The sequence below is a fragment of the Sciurus carolinensis genome, chromosome 5 (genome assembly GCF_902686445.1).
Source record: "Sciurus carolinensis chromosome 5, mSciCar1.2, whole genome shotgun sequence".
Lineage (NCBI taxonomy): Eukaryota > Metazoa > Chordata > Mammalia > Rodentia > Sciuridae > Sciurus > Sciurus carolinensis.
In genome coordinates, this window is record NC_062217.1 from 141,511,667 (window position 1) to 141,539,489 (window position 27,823).

At 40.4% G+C, this 27,823-nt stretch overlaps 1 protein-coding gene across 1 annotated transcript; it reads left to right on the forward strand.

Annotated features, from left to right (window-relative positions):
• The first annotated feature begins 517 nt into the window (after positions 1-517).
• On the forward strand, positions 518-8,880 carry Slc35g1 (solute carrier family 35 member G1). Its single transcript, XM_047552039.1, has 3 exons — positions 518-784; positions 4,821-5,001; positions 6,859-8,880. The coding sequence occupies exons 1-3, from the start codon at positions 592-594 to the stop codon at positions 7,595-7,597; spliced, it is 1,113 nt and encodes a 370-aa protein (XP_047407995.1). The 5' UTR covers positions 518-591; the 3' UTR covers positions 7,598-8,880.
• Positions 8,881-27,823: the final 18,943 nt, after the last annotated feature.

Here is a 27,823-nt window from a genome sequence, read left to right on the forward strand (position 1 = left end):
TTCCCCAAATGGGTTCTGCTTCGTCTTATATATTTTCCCAATGATTACACACTACTTCCCAAACCAGCAAAATGGCAATGAGACAACAGGGAAACAGATAGGCAACAAGCCTCTGATCGGTTAAAGACAGGCACAGTGCTCTGTAAAGTCTTCAGGGTATCCCAGAGGTGTCGAATGCGTTGACACCAATACATAAATACCCAATCTCTGAATCTCAAGACCATAGGAACCGATGGCTCCGGGGTTGGGAACCCAGCGTCCCTCCTGTCTGTGCAAAGACAGAGAGGACCAATGTGCCCTGGGAAGAATGGGTCCAAGCCGCTGGGCTGTCTAGACTGACCGCAGTAGGGAGACATGGACACCGCAGCCTGACCAGGGAGGCGGCCGATCTGCCCCTGGGCAGGAGGCTCTGGGAGAAGCAAGCAAGAGGGCAGCGGAGGACAGGCGCGCTGTCCCCGGGGAGCAGGGAGGGAGGGGAGGGCGCACGCGCATGCGCGCGAGCGCCGCCGCCGGCCGGAAGAGCAGGGCAGCCGAGCGGCTGCTGTTGGCGCCAGACGGCGCGCCGGCCACCGGGAGAACGTGGGCCACGAGATGGGGCCCCAGGAGAGCGCCCGGGAGCGCGCCGGGGAGTCTCCCGAGCCCGGGGAGTCTGGGCTGCAGCTGACCCACCACACGCCCTCGGACGCCGGCGAGGAGCCTGCGGACGCCGAGGCAGCTGGGGCACCCGGGGGCGGCAGGTGCTGGCTCTGCGGTTCCTCTCCGTGCTGCTCGCGCGCGGAGCCCGGTGAGTGCGCGTGCGGCCCGATTGCGGGTCTCACCTGGGGGCCGTGCGGGTGCCAGCGGGTTGGGGTCTCCGCAGGGAGGGTACGTTGTCCACCGCGCCTCCCTCCGCATTCTGCCCGGCTCCCGGGAAGACCGTCGAGCTGTCACTTGGGGGGCTGCAAAGCAGAAGCCCCTCTGCGCCCCCGCTGGCGCCAAGAATGGAGAAAGTTTCTGATTGTGTTTGCAACCCTTTGGGGATTCTAAGGCTGCTCCTGTAACTAGTGTTGCGGACAGGACCTTGGAGTCAGATTGCAGTTTGGTGTGCCCTCCCCGAGGAGGTTGAAGGTGGGAGGTTAGCGAGAGAGGCCGGGCCAAGGTTAGGAGAAAGCCGACCCTCAAAAACTTATCTCGGTGGTAAACCCGACTCCTCCAAGAGGAAGTTGAAAGCATCTGCTCCAGAAAAGTGTTTGTCCCAGAGTCTTAGGCTCTTAGAAAGGCAAAGTTGAGTAGGACCACTGGTGCTTAACCTTTGGGGGATAGGAGAACTTTTTAGCAACTTATGCAAAACAAGGAATACCCTGTGAAGGAATTCATTGTCCTCTAAGACAGGAAAACCTACCACCTACCCCACACCCCCGGGACAACCCTTGGTCTCTGACAGAGAAAGAAAGTGAGTTCCAGGAAGGTGAGAGCTTTGGGAGGTTTTTGTGTTTCTTCCAAGGCCTGGCTGTGTAAGACATGGTAGGTCTGAGCAGCACCAGGTTTAGGATCCCAGCTTGCCAGAGACCCAGACTAGGGCCCTTTCCACTGGCACAACTTCCTAGAAGAAAACATAGTGAGGTCTACTTTTAAGACCAAGTTATGTTTGCACCACCTCATCCCCTGGATCGCCTCCCTCACCTGGTTCCCAGGGCCCCCTCTGACCAGCACCCTTAAATGTGACCTGGGATTTCTGTCTCTTATCTACTCAATTTTACCTCCTCCTTGTATGCACTTTACCCATTTTAGAGAGACAAGCCCTGGAAGATGATTCTAGCTTTATTTCTCCCCTAAATGTGTATAGAAATTGTCAGACTTTTGGTCATTTATGCATGGACTGGTACCTCCAGAGTAGGGTTACCTCAAGCTGGTCAGTGTGCAGCTCTTGAAGAAGTCAGTTTCTCACTTATCAGCCTATGGCTAAATGTCATAAATCCTGAGTCAGTCCTTGCAAAGTCATGAACATTTCCCCTTTTTGAATCAACAGGAAATACTCAGCATACAGCAAAATGACAAACATGTGTGAGCACACCTAAGACTCTCGTCGTGTCTTTTAGACTCAAAGGAAATTCCTAACAATTAGACAGTAATAGTTATTGTAAGGTGATCAGCTAACATTCTGAAAAGAAGATTGCCATAAAAATACTATAAACCACTGTACTGTTGTCATCAAACATTTTGACAGTCTCCTTTTTAGACGCTATCTAAGTGGTCATCTTAACAATTTCGATGTTCAAGTTCAGGTTGGAACCGTTACCCATTTTTCTTACATTCTTGGATTAGCGGAACAGATGGTGTACTCCTGTCCCAAGAGATCTTTTTGCTTTCTTCAGGAACAGTATAGATCTTAGACTGAAGCAGGGAGAAGTTGGCTTAGTCCTGGGCCTTATGTCCTCCAGGAAGGGGTGAGTTCTGAGGTCCAGTAGTGGTCCTAGAATAGTGAAGCTTTTACAGCCCAAGAGTTTCTGTTTCAGTGAGTCCGGGGTGAGGCTTGGGAATTGAGTTTTTTAGTTACTCAGATGATTCTAATTCTCAACCAGATTTGTGATCACTAGTTTAAAGCAGAGGCTCAAAAAGCTGAGCAAGTTTTCAGTTTTCTTTGTGAAATTACATGGTGGCCACTTAATTTGAATTATTTAGAGTTGCCACATTATTGGACATGTTCCGTGTGCTCATGGAAATATATTACAGGAGCACACACCTCTTGGATTATTCTACCCTGTTGCTTACCTCCATTGACAGAATAGAAATTATTATTCAGTAAAAGATTGAGGTTTGCCCCACCCTCATCCCTCACCTTCTTTAACAAATAATCGGGGCTGGGGAGATAGCTCAGTCGGTAGAGTACTTGGCCTTGCAAGCACAAGGCCCTGGGTTCGATCCCCAGCACTGCAAGAAGAAAAAAAAAATCAAATTCAGCTAGGCCTTCTAACATGTGTCCTATTCAGTCAGGAAACATGAGCCTTAAGAGTTTATAGGTTAAAATGTGTGTATGTGTTTTAAAGGGAAAGATCATAAGAACTGAAGGTATAAAATTACACTTTAAAAGAGTTAAGATATCATGTTAGGTTGAATTTCTTGGAGAACATCCTTGAATTATAGAGTAAGAAGATGTTTTCTGTCCTTGATCTTCTCATTCTGTTCTGAGGGTGATGTTTCTATGTATGGGTTGGGTTGCTTTTAAGAAAAACTTTTATTTGGATCAGAATTCTGAAATTTCAGAAGCTACAGTCCAAGACTGACCACAGCCAAAACAAGTATTTTGTGGTACTTAACTTGGAAGTCTTCTAAAACTTCTTTCTTGTGGCTGGAGTGGGTCTATGCAGTTCATTCCTGCAGTATTTGCACACGGAGGGACAAAATAGACATAGAAGAGTCTGGCATCTACAAGGGATGATGGTTGCTAGCTTCAAAGCAGTTTCTTCAGATGTACAGAAAAGGAAGAATGGAGGTCTCTGATGAGAAGGGCATCATCTTTGACCACAAAGATCAGGCTGTAGAGCATCCCCAGAAGGACTCCATCATCACACTTTGGACTTGATTTTTAGAGTCACTTGTGGGCAAAGTTATTTAACTAACATGAGGATGTTGAAATGTATTACCTGGTGTTTACATTTATCAGAGAAGGACATTTTTTAAAAAACATTATTATGCAATAGTGTTCTATAGCTGAGTAACACATTGTACTTTCCTAGATTGAAATGGTAATCCTAACTTTCCAGCAAATTCTACATGTTCACACACTCATCATGTGCAGTGTGCTCTTAACTGACAAGAGTCTTATCCTCGTCTTGTTTTTCTGTTAATTTGAAAAAAGTAAAAAAGAAAAAGAGCATATTCCTCAGTGTGTGGTCTTTTAAGGAGTGTTCTGCTTACCCTGCTCTGTTTGCCCAAGGGCTGAGAGTGAAAGCAGGTTCTACTCCTGTGATAGGAAACTAAGACAGGAAGTGGCTCAATAACAGCTTAGCACCCACACAGATTGTCATTAGTAGATTGAACACTGAATGCTCTGGAGAAAGCACAAGTTTCCTGGTTCAGATCAAGCCAAGAAGTAAGGATTAGGTGAAGTGAGTCTCTGCAAAGCTCTTGGGAGTCAAAGGCTGCTTTAGCACCTGCCCTCAACTGGAAAGAGGAGTCGTGAACCATGAAAAAGTTAAATATGTGATTTACAGTTCAGGATTCCACAACCGAGAGCCTTCCCAAGTTATGTTGTTGCCAGTAATGTTAGACTCTTAAACCTTCTGTGAAGCTCTCTCATATTCTTTCATTCACCAAATATTTATTCAGGGTCTTCATCTGCCAGGCATGGACAGGACAGCTGAGATCCTAGCCCCGAGGAGCTCACAAGCTTAACAGATCAACAGATGATCAGATAACCCTGTTATTAACTGTTTTCCAGAAAAGAACACTTTCTTCATAAAGCCAGGTTCATCAGTGAGAGGGGAAGTATTTTTCACTTCCATCTTGACAAGTGTTTCTTAAAGATTTCTCTCACTGGCTTTGGCAAGCTTTTTGCTTCGTGACTTGTAAGTAGGGGTGATTCTTCAGTGAGCCAAAGGAAATCCATTTTATAGGGTGAAACGCTATTTTAAAAATGGTTTAAATTGTTGCCCTCATCTATGGGTTCTTCATAATTGATGGGGAAAATGGTTTAGGTCCAAAGGATGGATATGCTTAGAAGGAAGTATTTGTAGTCTGTTAGCCACTGACACAGTTCCATTTTTCTCAGTTTTTAAGTGAAAATGATTTAAAAACGTACACTTGGAAGCAAGGACTAACCAGAATTTAATCTTTTTCAGAAGCCAAGAAGAAAGCACCCTGTCCTGGACTTGGCTTGTTTTACACATTATTGTCTGCCTTCCTTTTCTCAGTGGGCTCTTTATTTGTTAAAAAAGTGCAAGACGTCCATGCTGTAGAAATTAGTGCATTTCGATGTGTGTTCCAAATGCTAGTTATTATCCCTTGCTTAATATACAGAAAGTAAGTATTTCTTAACTGCAAAGTAGAAGATATTAATAAATGTGTGTAAATCTTTTGACCTGCCTTATTTTCTCTACAGTATCTGCTTTATCATGTATGTATCAGTTTCTATACCCCTTAGCTCTGGTTAGCGAAAAGGCACATGAATCTACCCACACAAGATGCTGTTGTAAGCACTTACCACATGCCTACAAAAGGAGGAAAGTCGTCCACCACCTCCACCCCACTTTGAAAATAAAGCTTGTATAATTCCCCTAACCTTGTACCACCTTCCCTTCTTTCCTTTGACATAACTAGTATTTGGAAGAAAAAAATAATAATAAAGGTAAGGAAACAGTGGTGTCTCTTAGAGTCAGAGGTTTCTTTAAGTGAATCAGGAGGCCTGTAGGCACAGGGCGATAGTTTAAGATTTAGGTCTTCCCCAGAATTTGATAAGAGTAACCTTGAGCAAGGTCTTTCTGGCTTTCACATTCGGCTTCCTCCTTTGTAAACGGAAGGGAATGGTACTCTGTCCTCCACCCTGCAAGGTGGTTGCAAAAGTCAAATAAGATTTATTCTAGATCAGAGTGTTTTGTGTATGTCGAATATAACAGTATATAAACACTATATTTATTGTCCCCTCACTCTCTCCCCACCTCCCCCCAACCCCCGCCAGCCCCTCTTTGCCTTCCCTGTGGAATCCTCCACTCTCACCAGGGTTAAATTATGCCTTCCTGGGGTCGTTATAACCTACACACACCCCAGTGTACTGTGAACCCTGGAAGTGGGGCCAGTGGGTCCCCATTGGCTGGCTGCCTAGCTCTCCCTGTCTTTGGGCAGAGATGCTTAAACCCCAATTTAAAGTCTTCACTCACTTGCCACCTAAGTCTCCTGTGTCTTCTAACATAATGCTGGTTCACTCAGAGGAGTTTCACACCATGTCCTGAGTGAGGAATTGTTGGAAAAAGTGAAAATCTACTAAGTTTAATGTTGTCAGGATTTCCTATGTAAATGTGTACAACTCTTGATACTTCAGAAAATAAATGATAAGACAGAAATTTCTATGGGTGGCAACAGAACTCTGAGCCTAACATAACCACCTTCTCCATTCTGGAATGAAAGTATTGTCACAAGAGTTTTCTTAAAATCTTTGGACCTAATCTGTTTTGACGCATTTTGTTTCACTATCATAGAAGACTCCTGGCTTTTCAAAATATGGGCCAAAGGTGATCACACTTTGATTTCTAACTCCAAATATGCAGAGTTGCCTGGATAGCAATAATTATCCAAACACTACACATGCTTTTGTAATGTATTTTAACTCTTTTCTCATGAGGACAATGAAAAATTGTCTCACATTCAATGGCCAAAGTAAATTTTCGTTTTGCTTTAACTTTTATAGAAAAACTCATGAGGCTGAGAATGCACACTAGCTAGGATCAACTTCCCCTATACAGTCCTAATAAATCTTGAACTTGTACTTATTATAAAAATGACACATTTTCATTAAAAAATTTGGAGAAAATAAGAAAAATTATGTGAGTTTACCTATTAAAGTATAACTACTATTAACATCCAACCTATTTTCCTTTTTATCTTTTTTTGCAAACAAATGATAGATATACACTTAGGGGAAATAATATCTATATTTACTGATCTATATTGTGTATGAGATTCTTGTGTACTATTTTTGTTTGTATTGTGAATACTTAATGTTATTAACTAAGGAAACATTTTTAAAGTTATAATAGTCAGTGGCAGTTATGATTAATTTACTATTCCCTTTTGATATTTACTACTTTTGAAATGTTTACACATTTTGCTTGAAAAACAAATACCAAGTTCATTTAATATGCATCTCTTCATTTGAATTTACAGAACTGGGTTTATAGGCCCCAAAGGTCAACGAATTTTCCTCATTCTCAGAGGAGTCCTTGGTTCTACCTCCATGATCCTTTTATACTATGCTTTCCAGACAACGTCCCTCGCAGATGCCACAGTTATCACGTTTAGCTGCCCAGTGTTTACATCTCTATTTGCTTGGATATTTCTCAAGGAAAAGTATAGCCCTTGGGATGCTTTCTTCACCTTGTTCACAATCACTGGAGTGATCCTTATCGTGAGACCACCATTTTTGTTTGGTTCCAACACTTCGGGGATGGAAGAAAGCTATTCAGTCCACCTTAAGGGAACAATTGCGGCAGTCGGACATGCCGTGTTTGCTGCGGTGACTCTAGTTATCCTAAGAAAAATGGGAAAATCTGTGGACTACTTTCTGAGCATTTGGTATTATGTCGTACTTGGCCTCATTGAAAGCATCGTCGTCCTCTTTATAACAGGAGACTGGAGTCTGCCTTACTGTGGCTTGGACAGGCTATTTCTCATACTCATCGGGCTCTTTGGTTTGGGGGGTCAGGTATTTCTCACAAAAGCACTTCAAATAGAAAAAGCAGGACCCGTAGCAATAATGAAGACAATGGATGTGGTCTTTGCTTTTATCTTTCAGATTATTTTCTTTAATGACATGCCAAGCTTGTGGACAGTGGGTGGTGCTCTCTGTGTAGTGGCCAGTAGTACTGGAGCAGCCATTCGTAAATGGCTCCAGAGTTCCAAATGAAGCATCATTGCTGAAATTGACATTTTTTTTTTTCAAATACACCATCAACCATTTCAAATACAACACACGCACACACACACACACACACACACACACACACACACATATACCTGGAAAATTCGCATTTATTGATTGATTATATTTAATAAATTTCATAAATAAAGTACCATTTTTGAATATGGTATGTTTTTAATTAGTTAAGAATAGCTAGGTTGGTTAGTCTAGCTTATTTTTTTTTTTTTTTTTTTTTTTTTTGCTGTTGTTAAGGTGGCCTTGGTGAGAGGAGAGCTCATTATTTGAAGAAAAACTGCAAAAAAAAAAATTATGACTGTAATAATATATAATTTTTAAACATTTTTGGTACAGGTGGGATTTGGGTGGGGAAATTTTAGAAATTATTTTAGCTGTATAGGGCCTAAGAAATTTATTGATAATGCTGCTATAATTAGTGTTATGTTAACAATTCATTTGCAACATAATTCCATTTAGGATGCCAAAGCTGAAGTTTGGTATAGGTGCCTACTTATTGGTATTAATAATCAAATGAATTGGCCTTATTTTCAAAGATTTTATAAATGATTACCAATCATACTTTTAACTCATTTGTGCCTTTTCATTTTAATGGTGGAGTTTTTATATGTTACCTCTAGAAAGTTTGTAAATGACCAAATCTGGTCAGTAGTTTTCTGTTTCAGTTGCATTAGCCACTGTAGATATCATTTTATAATTCTTGTCCTCTTTTTTTTTTTTTTTGACACTACATTTTTTTTTTTAAACATTCCAAGATTTCCAGTCTTTAAATCACAAGAGCGAAATCTTGGCATGATCATTGTGCACACTTCTATCCTGAAGTGTTTTCTCCTCACCGGGGATGTGATTTTTCTATAAATTCTCCTTGAATTTGTAGTGTGATGCCAAATAAAATTTTCTCAGGATCTTATTAGGTTGAAACATGATGTTGCCAAGATTTTACCATTTTAACTTACAACACTCAGTTTTTATTAGGTTTATCCTAATAGGTATCTCCCTTGCCTACTAAACCACTTAGAGGATTTTGGACTATAGAGTTTTTAAGTAACTTTAAAAAATACAGTTCTGCTATTAAACTTACTCTTATAGTATTTTTCCTTTATGGGATTATATGTAATAATGCTCATGTTATACATTAAATGTAATGACCTGTGAACCCTGCAGTTCATTGACTTTCATAGTTTCTTACATAGAAAAAAAAAAATCACTGGCAAATTCTAGTATTTCAGCATGATGTGAACTATCAAGCTGTACCATGGTACATCATGAATTCAAAGAATACATTCTTCATCTGAAGCATCATCAAGCCAATATTCTCCAGTTGAAGAGAGAACTGGATACCTAGGAAAGCATGGCAGGTTAGTCAGGATATAGGGAATACACGCACACGAACCCTTAGTGGCCTCCAGCTCTTACTATGTCAGATACATCATCTATCATTATTTTAAGCTGCTTAGTAGAAAGACTAAAGGCTCTTTCCCACCATCTCATTACAATTCTTCCCAAGTCAGGAATTTGACTTTTGGGATTTATGCTTTGATGAGAAAAGATATTTTCTATTGTTCCAAAGGGGAACTTTAGGCTTGCTGATTTAAAAGCTTTTCACCTGACAAATCCTAAATGAAATCTCTCTTTAGGTGAATCAACTCTATAAACTTTTATTTAACTTGCAATATTGGAATTTAAACTTGCAAAAGTATCCTTTTGAAAGTACCTTGACAAATTAAAGAATTTGAGTGTTTTAGAGCTCAGAAGTACCTTAGAAATCATCATGTAGGAGCCATGCTCCATAGATGAGAGATGACAGGGAGGAGACCTGCCCAAGATGGGTTTCCATGACCTTCCCCCCTTAGTTTCATGAAAAACTATGGAAAATGAACCACACTTAGAGCTACCTAAGGTGGATTAACTCCAGTTTTCTACCTTGCACAATAAAATAATCTATGGGATCTCTAAAGTTAAATCCCTTTGGACCTATATTCTAGAGACATGTTTATTTCAACAGTGTGACTTCAGTACTTGAATGTCACAATATATGACTAGAGTTAAAGAAAACATTTCTCCCAACAGGGTATGACTCTTAAACACTTCTAATGTCCAAGGTGTATACAAGGCTATGTATTGTAACAATTATGGGTGTGTATATTTTTGCAAAGATTGTAGTTTCTATATCTTTAAAAGGAAAATATTTTCATAACTTGTTTTTATAAGTAGTAATAAAATCATGTGAAAGAAAGCTATATGTTGGTTTTCATGATTATAGAAAATTTTGTATGTAAAACAACTTTTTTCCCATTTTAAATCACGTGCTTCAAAATTCCTTCTCTATAGAAGATTGACCTTTAGCTACATAGCTGGGATGTAATCTCAAATTTCAAATTGTCCTTCCCTCCTACGCTGTCACATCAACTCTGACATCTAAAATAAAGGCACTAATCTTATGTTCCAATAAGCCCTTCATTTTTCTAGACCCTGAGAAGTTGTACCAGTTTTGAACTCTGTACTTTTTGTTCTCATGACTGATCTGTTACTAAATCCTGGGATATCTTGTCTTGTGAAATCAGTTTCCTTATTATTTCCTCGGCCATTTCCATCATAGTCTAAGACTTACCCCAGCCCTGATTTATCACAACAGTGCCCTAATTGGGTTGCCTGCTTTAACTCTCCCACTCTGATCCTTGTGTCGGGGCTAGATTAATCTCCCCAAGCCCCACTTTCATTGTTACTCTGATTGTCATGAAACCACAGTGGTGTTTATGCCTGCCCTCTCAGCCAAGTGATTCATCTGGCCCTGCTCCCACTTCTCCACCCTGATTTCCCACACCCCAACACAAACTTGATACTTGGACCAGTCTTCCCACTAACTTCCACGTTTATTAGTAGCATCCTCCCTCTGTGGTTCCCCTGTTTTCCTCCCCTTCTCTTATTTGCCTTGTGAAGGTGGTCAGCCTCCACTGACTCTGCCAGAGCTTTCTTTGTTCCTCTGTTTCCAGCTTCTCACCCACATAATCCATCTTGGAGAAGTGGTCAAAGTACTGGATTAGGAGGAAAGACTTGAGTGTGGCTTTGTCTTTTTCCAATTAGGCACTCACTTAATGTACCTGAGCCTGTTTTCCTCATTTATTACACAGAAATAGATTACTTACCCACGCGGTCCTCAAGTGAGTGCCATAGACTTGTTGGCCAAAAGAAGGACAAAAACATCAAGTACTGAACTGTGGTTAATACTGTAGAGTTGCGCATTCACTCCCTTCAAAATGATGCCCACCCTGGGTATGGTGAATAACCTCACCACGTGCAAAATGCAAACCCCACTTGGCCTCAAACATAGAATTCTGTTGTTGGGCAGCTTTCATTTCCTGACCAGTTGGCCCATGAAGGACTGCTGTATGCCACTGCTTCTTTTAGCTTATGCATAGATAGGTGTTGCCATCTTGCCAGTTGGCTGGTCCTTGTATTGTGCTTGGCTTTGAGTGGGTAGTGGGTCTGATTGTCTGTGTTTCCCATGCACTGTTCTCTTCCCTATGCGTGACTCTTCTAGCCTCTTCTCTCTAAAATGTTAACTTCTTGAGAGTAATCTAGTGATAAGAGAGACAGATTTCCTTGATAACACTCCAGATCTGTGTATGGATCTGTGGTCAGCAGTGGGCATTAGAATTTGGTTATTATGGTATCATTTGGATACCCTTTTAGTGCCTTACATCAAATCTAATATAGCTACCATATTTACCTATGGTTTTGCAAGATGACTTACCAGGGATTCCCTGTGATGCACCAAGTCAGACCCATCCAAATTTTAGCCTATTTGAACATTTAAGTTTGGACTTCAAATACTTCATAGCTCAGGAACCTTGGCACTGCCCATCGCCTCCTGGAAGTTGGGGGAGTGCAGTTATAGTAGAGGGGTAAACAGGAATATCTGGTATTGAAGCAGAGCAAGAAAGGTATACCAGAGCAGCCCAGTTCCACAGAGAGAGGTTCCACTGAGTTTAGGAAATGGCACTACTCAAAGAACCAGGGAATTTCATGAATGGTAACCATCCAAGAGTCATCCCAGCAAGCTAACTATCAGGCAAAAGAAGTAGCCCATATTCATGATAAGTTGCCAGACTGGGGTCAAGAAAGTATAGATCCACATTCAAACAGGTGGACCTGGGCAGGAGAAAATGTATTCAGGTGAACAGCAAAGCTTCAGAGTACTTCAGAAAACACCATGGAGCAGCAGCTAGAGACTAAAAATCCACAGCTAGGGAGTGCATCACTAGCCAGGAGCCTGTACCTGGGAATGTAGATACCTGACCATTTGTTCTGAGTATACTTGGCCACGATTTGAAGCTTAAGCTTTATGTGTCAAAAACATACCAGATTGATAAAAACTAATGATACAACTATATTTGGGGTTTTCTAAGATTATAGCAAATGTCACCATGTTAATATTAGAATTGAATTTTAAACACCTTAATTTGGAATGGACTAACCTTTTCTTTCTTGCAATATTCCCCCTTAAAAACCAGCCACGTTGCTGTGAGGAAGCCAAGGCCAAGTGGAGAGACCTACACAGAGAGGAAAGATTACCAACCCTTGGACCCATCTGCACTCCAGCTAACAGCCTGCACCAACTTGCCAACCATGTGCATGTTGGGAGTGGATCCTTCAGCCCTCAGGTGAGCTGCCCCAACTGATGCTGTGTGGAGTAGAGACAAGCCTCCCCTACCTCCTGAGCTCTGCTGCTCAAACCACATTTGTAAGTTTCTTTTTTGTTTTTTTTTGGTTTGGTTTTTGTTTTTTTGTTTTTGTTTTTGTACTGGGAATTGAACCCCAGGGGCACTCAGTCCCTGAGCTACATCACCAACCCTTTTTAAAAATATTTTTATTTAGAGACAGAGTCTTGCTAAGTTGCTTAGGATCTCCCTCAGTTGCTGAGGCTGACTTGGAACTCAAGATCCTGCCTCAGCCTCCCAAGCCACTGGGATTACAAGTGTGCATCACTGTGCTTGGCTCAACTATTTTAAACTATTAAAAAATAAATAAAAGTATTAAAAAGAAAAAACTGTCTCGAATATGTATATACATGATCACAATAACATAAAGTGAACACTTCAACATGAAAGAAAACCAACAAAATATAGGACATTTTCACAGGCCTCTTAGCCTGTGAGAGATAAAGTTGTCTAAAATTAAATATTTAGGGGATAAGAACAATAAAGTATGATAAAGTTGCTCCATACCAGCTGTTCTCAAAGTGTGCTTTAGAGACTTCTGTGAATCCTCAGGACCCTTTCAGGGGTTAACAATTGAGAATATTTTAATAATAATATTAAGAATGGTAGTAATCTGTTTCTCATTCTCTCATGAATATACAGTAGAATTTTCCAGAGGCTACAAGACATGTGATATTGCACCAGCTTAAACACAGAAGAGCAGACAGGAATCCATCTGTCATCCATTAAGCCAGATTTGCAATGTGTGTGTGTGTAGCTATATATATATAAAAGTACCACTCTTCCTGCTGATTTTTTTTGGAAAATAGTTAATTTTCACAAAAATGTTATTTATGTTAACATGTAATGGAATTTTTTAAATCTTTTTTTATTAAAATATTTTTTATTTTTACAGACAATAGCAGGAATATACATTGTGTACAACAATAGAAATGGAATTATTTTTTAAATTTCAATTTTGCTTTCAAGTATGGTAAATATCTATATATTTCACCAAAATAAACAGAAGCAATTTGGAGTCTTCAGTAATATTTCACAGAATAAAGGGATCTGAGAACAAAAGTTTGAAAACCACAGATTTAAGAGATATTTTAGGGACTGGGGACGTAGTTCAGTGGTAGAACACTTGCCTAGCTTGTGAGCCTCTGAGTTTGAGCCCATCTCTGAAAAAAAAAAAAAAAAAAACATATATGTTTACACATATATTTTCAGTTTGAAATCTTGAAAGATTAAACGCATCACCACACCTAACTTCATCATGATGTTCTGACAGTCTGAAACACAGCTAGTAAATAGTAGTTCATATGTGAAAGTGATGTTCCACTTTGGAATTGTGAAACTAAATAACTCTCAATCTACAGAAGAGTTCCAAATTACCACCCTGAGAGATCACAGAAAAAAACTCAAGCAGTCCAACTGACCTGTGGCCACTGGGTCAGTCAATTGTCACTGTTATATCCTATTTATGTACTTTGGTTCTTTTGTGAATTTTATTTATTTATTTATTTTATTTTATTTTATTTATTTATTTATTTTTTTGTGGTGCTGGGGATTGAACCCAGGGCCTTGTGCTTGCAAGGCAAGCACTCTACCAACTGAGCTATCTCCCCAACCCTTTTGTGAATTTTAGAAAGTCAGACTTTCATACTTTGCAGCATGCATTGGTAAACATCTATGAGGGGGAATTTGGCAGCATCTATCAAATTTACACATACTCTTTTATAACCCAGAAATTCCATCTGAGGACTTTGTATTACAGGTACACTTGCTTGAGTGCAAAATGGCATGTATGAGATTATTCACTGCAACCTTATTTGTAATAGCAAAAAAAAAAAAACAACTCATCTGAATGTTCTTCGGGAGGGTACTGGTTAGATAAGTCATGGTACATACATGAAATAGCACAAAAATCATTTCTAAATAAATTAAGTGAGAACAGGAAGTTTTCCATACATGTATGTGGAATAATCTCCAAGATTGCTAAGCGAAAAAAGCAAGATTCAGATCATGGTAGAGTATGTGTTCATTTGTAGAAGGGGATATCTCAGGGGGACATACAGTACCAGTTAACACTGGCTGCCTTTGGGGAGAGGAACCTGGCAGCTGAAGGACAAAGTAAGAGGGAGAGCTTTTCACAGAATCCCCTTCATATCTTGAATTTTGAACCATGTGGACATTTAACCTAGTCAAAAATCAAAAATAAAATCCATGGAACATAACTAAAAGGTGATTTGATTTTTAAAAAGGAAGGAGAAAAAAAAAGGGTCAGAGAGAGATGCGGAGGGAGAGGCATACATGCACACAGATGTTCACTGCTGTCATCTGGTCTGTCACCCTGCTCACTTTTCTGACTTCTTTTGCTCCTTCCTCTCCTGCCTCAGCCAGTTTACAGATCAGACTTGGATTCTCACATGCTCCATGATTGAAGAAAATACAAAAAAAAAAAAAAAACCTAGATTCCGCTTTTTTTTTTTTTTTTAATTGGGAGTTGAAGCCAGGGGTGCTTCACCACTGAGCCACATCCCCAACCCTTTTTATTTTTATTTTGAGACAGGACCTCGCTAAGTTGCTAGGGCTGGCTTTGAACTTGTGATACTTCTGCCTCAGTCTCCCAAGTCACTGGGACTACAGGCACCAGGCCTTCAGCATTTTTGACAGGAATATATTCTCTAAGATCCTAGAAACATTACCTGCCCTGAGAAAAATGTCTACCATTCCATAGCACTGACGCAGTTTTTTCTTATTAAGTCATCCAAGCCAGGAGATTCTCGGTCTTTGGTCACTTTCAATCCTCACCACTTCTGGAAGTTAAATCTATTGGGAAATGAGTTCAAAGATGTTGAATGGGGTTACCTACCTGCAAGATTCCAGTCCTCTCACATTAATGATATTAGGCCACTAATGCTGCCTGACCCAAAGATCTTGCCCTTTCCAATACCCATGGCCACCTCTCTACTTAGGGTAGAATGCAGAACAGGAAGTAATGTGGTGAAAGCATTAGTTTTTCTAATATTTTAGTTGTAGATGGGCACAGTACATTTATTTATTTTTATGTGGTGCTGAGGACCTAACCCAGTGCCTCTCATGTGCTAGGCAAGCGCTCTACCACTGAGCTACAGCTGCAGCCCCTGAAAGGATTATTTCTTGATTTGGGGATTGTGGGGTATGTATGTCCCCCTACCTCCATCCCCCTCGTATGGGAAGAGGTGTATGTGAAAGAATAGAAAATGATGACACTGCATACCTATTAGTTTTGTTTCTTCTAGTCTACTAATCAATATTTATTGGATATAATCACAGCCAATGTAAGGGAACACCAAATATTGCCAAGTCCTCAAATTGGTCATAACTAGAAGTGCTGCCCAAGAACCTAGGCATGAGATGGCCTCCTTAGGCCTCCAAGGAGGAAAGAATAGAATTATGCAAAATCATCCACACACAGGACAGGAACACTGGGCCAGCTGCATTCAGCTATCATTTCCCCTGATGTTCTAAGAACATTTCTTTTTAAGAAGTACCAATCAGAAACAAAGTACCAATCAACCTCAGATTCAGGAAAGGAGAGTGGCTGTGGAAGGCATGTTCCAGTTGTAAAGAGGCGACACACCACGATAGTGAATTCCCAGATTTGCTGTTTCCTTAATAGCTGGGAAAAGTCTGGAGGCATGGTTACCATCAAGAAATAATAACCTTTACTTTTTATTGTGTGCTTCCCGTGTCAGCTACTGTCCTGTTTCTTGTGCTCTTGTTCTTTGAACCCTAGCAACTACTCTGTTATTTTTTTCTTTATAAGTAGAGACTTGGAGAAGTTAAGTGACTTGTTCAAGGTCACATAGCTAATGTGTCAAGAGTCTGGAGCTTACATCCCTGGCCTGTCAAACTCCAAACCTTTGCTCTAGAACTCTGCTATCCTACTGTTCACCTGGAGCCCAAACCTGCCTACCTCAAGTTCAAAACTTCTTTGGGGGGCTGGGGAGATAGCTCAGTTGGTAAAGTGTTTGCCTTGCAAGCACAGGGCCCTGGGTTTGATCCCCAGCACCGCAAAAAAAAAAAAAAAAAAACTTCTTTGGATTCAAGCTTTTTTTTTTTTTTTTTTTTTTCCAATTCAAATAATTTTTTGCCTCCCAACAAATAATATACCTGTATGTTTTAGTGTAATTACATTATTTTAAATTATTAATTCAGGGTATTAGGTGTTTGTTGCCCAAATCATTGGTAACCTAGGAGGATATGTCACGTGTATCTGAGGCTGTGTGTAACCTCCTGGCTCAAGGGTGCTTGAACTCTGTGAGGGACATGACCCAGTGATTAAGCAGTTAGGTCCTCATGTTCTGAACACTACAAGTACGAAAGCAACACCCTTGTTCTTTGTATCATGTTATCTTCATGTTATCAAGTACCGTGTGATTATAAATTGACTTCTCAGCGCTAAGGCTGTGGCTCAGTGGTAGAGTGCTTACCTAGCACCAGTAAAGCACTGGGTTCAATCCTAAGTACCACATAAAAATAAATAAATAAAATAAATTGGCTTCTCATGTACTGAGGGTGCAGAGGAGAATGACCTCATCAAAAGACTGAGCATCGGGGTTCCCTTAACTGTTAGATTTTTCAATTAATCAAATTAGTATTATTCCATATATTAGACTCTCTGTTTGGTTTTCATGACTCTTCCCAGAGAGACAGGATGTATTTCCAGTCTGCATCCCCTTTCTTCCAAGATAATATCCCTTCATTAGAATAATTATGCTAGCTGCTATAACAAACAACCTCCAAAATCTAGAAGCATAAAAGACAAAGTATTTTTCACCTCTGTCACAGTCTGATATAAGTTGTCAATGCTGTCATATCTCTCCTTTAAGTGGTGCCTCAGACTTACAGCCTCCTTCAGTTCCACAATTCTGACTTGCTAGACATGTAGCTTCCAATGTAACTTCCAATGTGTCAACATTTTATGGACATGGATAACTTCACTTCTACCTACATCGCACTGACTTTACCCTAACTGAAAAAGAAGGCAGAAGATAAGGTTTTCTTTTACACTCAGGGAAAGGAAAAGAAAACAGAATTTGGTGAATTCAGAGCACCGTTTCTGCCACCATGACCCCCTTCTGTTTGGGAAATTGCCCCAAACTTAATTCCAATAGTTTTGGCAGAGCTGGTGATACAGACTCCTACCCCAAGTGGCCTAAGAAGTGTGTAGGCCCATCCTGAGCTCAACAAAGTCAGGTTTATCTCTCTTAGTAATTGAAACTTGGACAGTTACGTGAGAAGAAGGTGCACCACTGAGCAGTTCCATGGCAGTGCCCAGAAAGATGGGCCATGGGTGCTGACTGGGGATCTCCTGTGGCTATGCCAGATCCTGTCCCTCCTGATGGCCATTTGCCAAGCTCTCTGTCAAGTCTGTGAGGTCTCCACTGTCCTTCCAATTAATTGCCTGTTGGTGAAGTTAAAATTCATTTCTGTTACTTGAACCCAGACTACTTCAATCAGTACCTAATATTTGCTATTTATATGCCAAGCAGCCAGATTGCTCTTCCCTTCATTACTTGACCCTGAAGGGTGATTGTGAGCCTTCCCTGGATCTGCAGGGATGTCTGAACAACCTTTTCCTGATGACAGCTATCTTTAATCTTCTAAGTACATGAAAAACAAAACAAAGCAGATGTTTAAGGTCAAATAAGTGCTAAAGACAAGACATCCTCAGGAGAGAAGTCAGGTAAGCAATGGAATCATATCCAGGAGGGATCTCTGGGGAAAAATCTCAGACAACAATGATTTGTCTATCCATTTCAGAGACAAAACTCAGGATCTATAATAGTGTTGTCCAACAGTTACAGTGTAAACTATAAGAGTAATTTTGAATTTTCTGGAAGCCATTGTAAATTATGTAAAAATAGATGAAATTAACTTTAACAAGATACTTTATTTAACCCAATATGTTCACAAGGTTATCCATTTTAACATGTTATCAATATAAAAATTATTGGTGAAGGCTGGGATTGTGGCTCGGTGGTAGTGCACCTGCCTCGCATGTGTGAGACCCTGAGTTCGATCCTTAGCACCACATAAAAATAAATTTAAAAAACGTATTGTGTCCATCTACAACTAAAAAAAAAGATATTGTATGTCCTGTTTGTCACACTAATCCTCCAAAGTCTGGACTGTATTTTATGTTTACTGCTTGTCTCAATTGAGACCAGTCACATTTCTAGTACTTGATGGCCACATGCAGTAGTTACCATGTTTAGAAGCAGAGATCTAGAAAACACAAGGCAGCAACGAGGGTTATAACAACAGCACCATCTTTGAGCCTGCCACATGCCAGCACAGTTCCTTATGTAGCTTTTCATTTTATCCTTGGGGAAACCTTTTGAGGTTCTTATTTTCCCCGTGTTACAAATGAGAAAGATAGGGCTTAGAGTTTTTGAGATTTGTGTGAAGTCACATAGCTAGTAAAGAACAGGCCAGGGTGGACCACACACAGTTCTGTTGGACCCACAGCGCTTTTCAGTATCCTTTTTTATAGATAGAAGGAGATGAATTGCCTTGGACTTCACCCCCAAGATCACAGATCAGGGAAGGGCCTAAATAAAGCTCAGGGAAATGGCACTACTCCCACCAGGAAGTGCGCAGCTAACCAACCAACCCTCGAAGTCAGAGGCACCTAACATACAAATCAGAGAAGCAGAAACAGGTGCTGAAGAAATTCCCCAGCCCAGGCGATCCCATGAGGACCAATGGTGAGGCAATGGATGAGATGAAAACAAAAGGAAAGCTACACTAACCAGAAAGAGATTAAGTGGGTTTGAACATTAATAAAGGGCTGAGCTGGTGAAATTTTTAAAAAATCATAAACTCGACAATACACGTGCAATTTCAATAAAACAAGTGGAGGTGGATGCCGTTATGTCCCACCGGCAGACCTCTCGGGAGAGGAAGACCCAAGAAGCCTGGAGCCAGGCCAGGATGCAGCTGGATCAATGCTAAGGCCAAAGGGAGATGAGCCCAAGGAAGAGCCAGGCTCACACGGTGGAGGAGCTGGTGATGGCATCCGTCCAAACTGTTTGACCATCCCCTTCTCTGAGGGGCTCCACACAGGCTGCAGGGGGAGACAGAGCCGTTTATATGTGCTCATCTAGGACCCTCCCCCCATCCAGAATCATATAAACAATCTTTGGTGAAATGAGAACATCTTGATCGATTCACGTGTTCACATTGTGCCATGTCTATATTTAGTTTAACTCTTTATGACATGACAGCAATCGTGGACAGACAGTACATGGGTAGCCATGTGGCTGTGTACTTTTTTTTTTTTTTAACTTAGCAAATGTAAAAATTAACAACTTTATATTGATCTTCAAGTTGTATTATTTTAAAAAGAATTAGTAAAAATAGATAAAATAAAATAAAATAAAATGCCCTGCTGAAGACCCCCTCCTTTCTCATATGGATGGCAGTTTATTTCTCTCTGGTATAACCCTAGCTCCATTCTCTCAGGATATAAATCTGCTCAAATTTCTTCTGAATAAACCAAATTTCTTCTGATTTATTCTGCTGACTAAATCAACAAATCATTCTGTAAACTCTCCTCCTTCTTGTCTAGGTACACTCAAGCACTTATTTCTTCTTCTTGAAGCTTATCATTCTTTCCTCAACCCACCAACTGTTGTTTTTCCCATTTTTTCACATCAGTGGTTGAATATTAAAAATTATACAATTATTTTTCCATCTAAGGAAAAGAATTAAAATCAACTATTCGATTTTAACGTTTTCTCTTTTGGGTCAAATCACTATTAAAACTGTATCACTTTCTTGAGTCCTTTTGGGAGGGCACAGTATTTAGTTACACTATGTATTAAATGCAACTTTGTTGGCTACCTTGGAAACATAGCCAAGTTTATATGCATGTGGGTAACCGAAAAGCTATGTTACAAACTTGCTTTCAAATAAACTTTGCTTTCGTTCTAACTTTTTATCTTGATGTAATTGCAAAATTAAAGAAACACTGCCAGAATTGTACAAAGAATTCCCATTACCTTTCACCCAGATTCCCCAAAAGTTAACATTGGGAGTAAGTTGAAAACATGATGACCTTCATTCCTTATATTAGTCAAGGTTTTTTCAGTGAAGCAAAACATACAGTCATGCACTGCAGAATAACGATGTTTTAGTCAGTGACAGACCACAGATATGAGGGTGGTTCCTTAAGATTGTAATGGAACTGAAAAATTCCTGTTGCCTAGTGATGTCAGAGGTCGTAGCTGTGGCATCACACCACAAAGCATTATTCATGTGTTTGTAGTGATGCTGGTATAAACAAGCCTGTTTGGATGTGGGAATAACTCTGTTAGGATTTCCTGTATTATTCAGTATGGTAACAGGTACAGGTTGGTAGCCTCAGAGTAACAGGTTACACCACATAAATTTATAGCAAATAGCCTTGGTGTGTACGAGGCTTGTGTCAGTGCACTCTATGTCATTCACCCAACAAAGTGGGCAGGCTGGAAATCCAAGTACAAGTTCATGTTGCAGGGGGATCTGAATTCCACAGGGCAGGTAGAATTTCTATGTCACAGTTTTAAGAATTCCTTCCTTGGTAGATCTCAGTCTTTGTTCTCAAAGCATTCAACGGATTGGATGAGGCCCACCCAAATTATGGAGGGTAATCTGCTTTTTTCAAAGTTAAATGTCAATCACATCTAAAAAATATCTTCTCAAGAACATGTAAACTGGTATTTGACCAAACAATTGGTTGTTATAGCCCAGCCACATTGACACATAAAATTAATGATCACACCCCTAAAATTTCTGCAGTGTATATTTCCTTTAAAAGGATATTCCCCAAATAACCACAGTAACATTAGCAAAATCAGGAAATTAACATCAATACAATGCTATTATTAATATACTTACCTTATACAGATTTTATTTTTTTCAAATAATATCATGGGCAACCAGAAAAAGAAGAAAGAAGAAAAGAAAAAATCTGGATGAAGTCGACAGGATGCATTTTTCATTAAAAGAATCCTGCTGATGTGGTGTGGTGACATGCTATTCAAGAGGCTGAGGAAGGAGGATCACAAATTCAAGGCCAGTCTAGGCACTTGGAGAGACCCTGTCTCAAAATAAAAAAATAAAAAGAACTGGGATGTAGTACAGCAGTAGAGTGCCTCTACATTCAGTCCCCAATACTGTGAAAAAAAGCAAAACAAAAAACTCCCTGCCAAGAAATTAATTTTAATTATAAGTATTTTTAATTAAAATTGATTTTTTTTAAAAAAAGCCTCTAATTGAGAAATTTAAAAGTTGAAAATTTTCTATTGGACTCACTCATTTTGGGGGAATTTGGTCTTCAAAACCCTGAAGCCAATTACCTGCCTGGAGTTTCCCTTCTTTTTCAGTTGCTTCGGGTATTTCTTTTATTATTATTTTTAATTGGTGCATTATAATTATACATACCACTGGGATACACTATGCCATAATCATACATACATATAACTAACTTGATCAGTTTCGTTCTTCAGTACCTTCCCTTTCTGGGTATTTCTTTTTCAAATTTCTTAAATTTCATTTCCACTCTTCCTGTCCTGCCCTGCCCCTCACTTCCCCTCCCCCTCCCCCTCCCCCTCCCCCTCCCCCTCCCCCTCCCCCTCCCCCTCCCCCTCCCCCCCCCCCCCCCCCCCTCCCCTCCCCTCCCCCTCCCCCTCAGTCGTAGCAGTCACTATTGGAGACTTATGCAAACCCGTCCTCCTCTGCTCTGCCCCGATTTTGTTCTTGGGCCCGGTGCTCTGGGAAGGTGACTCTAACCCAACTTTAGGGGGAGAACTACTATGTTTGGGGTGAATTTTAATTAGACTGTAAACTGACCATGGTAATCCCAATCCTTTTGAAGCCAGAATTGGGGACAGGCAGTTAGTGTAGAAACAGGGGATCAGGTCAGAACGAGGAAATGGAGGCCATGAAAGCCTACGGAAGTTGGAGACCACCCTGGGAGAATGGAATGTCAAGGATCTCCGGAGCCCATTGATTACCAAATTTACCTGCGCTTGTCAGGGACTACAGACAAGGAGATGCTAATCGATGGCCCCTGGGCCCTTACCTGCCTGAATTACTTTGGCCCTCCCCCTGCCCCAACCACTTCTCACTTTATGCAAAACCGGGCCTAGTCACGTAGGCAGGAAGGAAAGAGATAAGGGGGAAAGAACGGGAGAATAAAACCCATAAAAAGGACAAGATTTGCTCAATTTGATGGATTCCGCCTTTGGGTCCCCTTCTTCCACCCAGGAGAAGTCTGCTTTTACTTTTCTTTAATAAAGCTTCTTACTTTCTACTCTACACTTCCCTCAGCATGTTTCTCTGGTGTTATACTTCAACACCTGAGGAAGCAGAACTTGTCACCGGTAAACGGCGGTATCACTTTTACCAATGATTGACTCAGAAAGCAGCAAAGAAACCAGTTCTGGCTAATGAGACATAACCCGTGTTCCATCCCCAGCTCTGCAAAAAAAAAAAAAAAAAAAAGGAAAGAAAAGAAAAAAGAAAGAAAGAAAAGTTATTTTAATGCTACAGCTTTCTAAGGTTCTGTGCATTGTTTTATAAATGGTCCTTCAAAAGGCTGCCACATAACACCATTACCCTATGTAAATGTATGATTACACAAATGGTATGCCTTTACTTCATGTACAAACAGAGAAACATGTATCCCATTTGTTTATAATAAAAATTAAAAAATAAAAAAATTTTAAAAAAGGTTGCCACAGCACTTAGTCTATTATTTTTTCTTTTTCAGCAAAGATTGCAGTAGTATTTCAAACAGAAACTTTCCAGATTCAGAAATCATTAACAGGAAAGTCATTTTTAATGAAGTGGTTTAGTAATTCTCATCATCAAACAATGTTGATTTGGAGCTGGCCTAGACTACATTAGGGAAAAAGAGAATCGGCAAAATAACTGAGGCTAGACGCTGATGCGTCCCTTGCTTGAGAACTCAATTTCACCAGTAGATGTCGCCATAGTCAGACGTTATTTTAGAAAATTAACTCAGGTGAGTTGACTGGCGTTTAAAGTCAGGAGTTGGGGAGCAAATAACATGGTACTCTTTAAGAAAACGAGACATCTAATAAATATTTACTGAGTGGATTAATGAATAATTAATGCATATTAATCATTCTTACTTAAAATCTTTGTGATTACAGTCTGATGGGAATGCCAAAGGGAAAGCTTTATTGTTTGCAAAATAAAAGTGATTTCTAAGACATGATCAGACAAATATGGAAGAAAACAACTTGTCAGGAGTTTATTTAAGGAGAAGGGGCATGAGGGAGGGTTCAAGCATCTCAGCTGCACAGGCATTCAGGGCATCAATCCCATGGCAGGCACTGAGCTAGGTGTTGCTAGAAGCCAAAAGGAGATCATGGTAGCTGGAGCTCAGTGAGATGGGGGGGAAGATTTCCTGACACCAGAGACAGACAAACTCCTAAAGTCAGGGCGAATGGGTTAAGAAACAATCTCCACCACATCACCATCAACATCTTTCCTTTCTTCTTTTTATTTTTGCATTTTTTTGCAATGCTCGGGATCCAACACATGGCCTTGTACACATCAGGGGACTGAGCAATATCCCCAACCCTTCATTTCCTTTCCTTTTTTTTTTTTTTTTTTTTGAATTGAGATTCAGCTGCATATGACGCAGAGATTACAAAGAGAGTTTACAAACCTGTCAAGTTATCCAGAGGTTTGATACGCTGATTGTATGTGGCAATAAATATGTATTGTGGCTACTCTGAGCACACATTAAGTGGCACTTTCCATGCCAAGTCCCTGATCTTATTTAATCCTCCCAGGAGTTCTATGAGACAAGAATTTTTATTATCCTCATTTTTAGAGATAAAGCATCTGAGGAATGAGGAGGGAGGATGAGAAGTTAAGCAGCTTATCCGAGATCACCCAGTTAATGAACGGTAGAGCCAGGTTCAGAGTTAGGGCTGTAGGGGGCACTCTGCCATGCTCCTCCTGGGCTCATTAGCCATGCCAACTGGCTCTAGTCAGTCTGACTGCAGATAAAATCTGGAATCCATGTGAGGTTGATTTTGCTCAATCGCTCATTTTAAAGTCTTAATTAGTGAACTATTCCCATGAATAAGGCACTCTGCTTTATGTTAGGAGAAGGTGAATCTAAAGCCAAGAAAGCTGGCTATCTCAGAAGAACTTAGAATTGAGAGGGAGGAAAGCTAGGGGTGCTGGGAGCTGAGGAGAACCTGGTTGAGGAAGGTCACCCAGGGTCGGTCTTCTCCACATAGCCGAGGAGGGTTTGGGAAAAGCGCAAACGATTCGGAACAGCTCTTCAGAGGAATGTGCTAGGTTCAATAACCCACCCAGGGAAGTGAGGGGTATTTCAAGATCCCTTCTTTCTACACCCTCCTAATTAATGGAGCTTATTTTCTCAGATTTTCCAAAATAAAGTTCACCTCTGGCTAGAGCTGAAGCTTGAAGAATTTCAGTACAGAATTTAATCTTGTCTCTTGCCAAATTGTCAGCACTAATTTTTTTTTATCATAAAAATAAACAATAGCACTACGTACAGAGGTGGCTGGAAAGCTGACTTGCCTTTCAGCGTTAATTACGCAATTTGATTTCTCTTCCTGTCCCCCTTGTTTCTGAAATAAGTAAACAACCAAGTGACACTTCCAAAACCACAAGCTGAAATCTGAAAACAAACCTACACAGGTTTCTGTAAGTGTCTTCAAGGTACACGGGTCCTATTGCCTCTACCCTTGCACTTATTTTGAACTATGCCATCTGCCTGCTTTGTGTTTCTTCATAAATGTGGAGATATTTTCTGGCTCCACTAAGGATGTTTTCATTTCTGCCTCCACTCCACTTAAAATATTTTGTTAAATTATTTCATCACTTTGTATGTTTAGAAATCCTCTCTTTGAGATGTTCCACCTTGTCCCTGGTAAGGGAGGTAAATCTGGTCCTGTTAATTACTAACGGAATTTCCTCAGACTCAAATCTTCCCCCATACACTCTGCCAAGGAGCAGGTAGAAGATGTTCTGGAGAAATGACAGGGTAAATAACTCTAAATCAAGGGCTTAGTAACCAAGTCCACAACCAGGATAATATTTTTCCAGAATGGACACAAAAATTTGTACAAATTTATTATTAAAGTTCTAAATAAACAGAAACTTCCCCAAATGGGAAACACAAATAGCTTATAAATCTATGAAAAAATTTCATCTTTACTATGAATCAAAGTAAGGTAATGGGGCATTGACCTTGTCTCGCTTTGTCAGAATTTAGGGGGTTCCAGGGCTTTTTGTTTTTGTTTTTGTGGTTTTTAGTAATAATATTGGCAGGAGGACTCAAATTGCCAGATGGCTCTGTGGTTAGGAGCATAAATTGGTAACGTTTTTTTGAAAGTAAATTTGCAATGCTTATCAGAACCTGTGACCCCAGAGCTTCATTTCTTGGACTTTCCTTCCCTGCCCTGCCCACCACACCAAAAAAAAACAAAAAACAAAAACAAAAAAAAACAAAAAAACCCAAAAACAAAACCAAATGAAAACCCTGAAACATAAATACATAAATATTCTTCTTTAATAATAAAAATGTAAATAACTATCTACCCCTATTTAATACATTAGGCTAGCAAAACTACCTTCAAAAATTAGACTCTTATACACCTTTTCATAACTGTATTTACACAGATGGAACTAAAAGAAAATCATTGTGACATGATATTGAGTGGATAAAATCGCCATAAATGTATATAATCCAGACCTTATAAAATATATAGATATATAGCACATGTATGGATACAAATATCTCCACCTTAAAATGACCAAATGATCTCTGAGGTTCCAAGTATGAGTCTCTAGAGTGACGAGGGCAGTTAGCTATGTACTTCCGTGACATAAGTTGTCACTGTCAGTAGATAACTGAAGCTCTAAGGTGACACTACCACTTACATCAGGTCAGGTTTTCTGGAAGCACAGCCCGAGACAGAGCTGTGTGTGACTTCCTCAGGGCACGCTGCTCTTCAAGAGAAGCCTGTGAGAGAAACCAACAGGGAAGGGAAAGGCGCTGGCACTGCTGGGGTTTCAGGTAAAGTCCAGTCTTGGTCTATCCCAGGAGTTATGTGCTCTGGAACATGAATCCCACCACTACGTTGCAGATGGTTCCCATCCCAAGAGCAATTCTGGAGGTGGGAATCTGTGAGACATGAGTGGCCAGCATTCTCAGCAGCTGAGCACCGACGGGGTGCAAAGCAACGAATGTCCGCTGAACTCCCTAGGGCCATCATGAGGACAAATGAAGTAATGGTTGTAGCCCTACAAGAAGCATTAAGGAACAGCACCTTTTCTTACTGTTACCCAGCTATTGGTTATTAAAGTCCACTGCTAGTTTCAAATACATATGTAAATCTGACTCTGTGAGGAGAGGGGTGGGGACATACCTGCTACCTCCTCACAGTTCCATGGAACACAGAAGTTCAGTTTAGAGGTTCCTTCCATTAAGGTACCACTCAGGGTTTCCAGATGATTTTGGGCACCTGGTTCCTTACTGGTTGCAGATGTGAGAAAAGTCCAAATGCAGCTGAGAGTCCAGTTTTGTTAGAGAGAACCCTGGACCAGGAGTGAGGCCATGGGCTTGAGTCATCCCTACTGGCTAGGTGGCCTTGATTTCTCTGAATTGTGTTTTCCTGGGGAAAACAGGTTCATTGAATTCAATCAACAAAGGGTCTTTAACCTGGGCCTGAGCGTCTCCAGAAACTATATTCAAAATTTAACAACAACAACAAAAAAAAAACACAATTTTTTTCATGCAATTTTCTGGCTTTAATGTATAAGGTATATAACTTTTTGTGAGAGTCTTTGAGGAGAGGGTGATCTATGAAAGCTGATTTCTAAACTTCCTTCCACTCTAGCACTCTCGATTTTGAGAAGAGTCTTAGGCCCAGAGAATCAAACACTGAATACTTTTCTCTGGTTTTAGAAATATAACGATTACAACAAGGGTTCCTTGGTCTCACCTTCCCCCAACCCTCTTGCAGATTTAGGAGAATTAAAGGCAGGCTCCCAGGACCCTCTTAATCTCACAGCTGTATCTCTTCATTCTCCCCACCACCCAGTGATAGAGGTAGGTGTTGTCTTCGCTGGGCAGAGGAAATCCAAACGTTGGTGGTGTGATTCATTCAAAATCCAATGGCACCCCCTTGTGGTGTGGATCTAGATGCTCAGGACTTGCCGAAGAAACCAATGGCTTTCAAATGTCCTGAAACATTTCTTGAAATATTTTCATTTTAAAAATCATATAGTTTTTTTTTTCTTTTTCAAAAGTGATATTCTAAAAATTGAATTATTTCCATGGAGAAAAAGAAATCATATCGTTTTGGTAGAAACGCAAATTGCTGTAACCACTCTGGCAAAAAATCTGGTGGTTCTTCGAAAAATTAAAAATAGAACTACCATA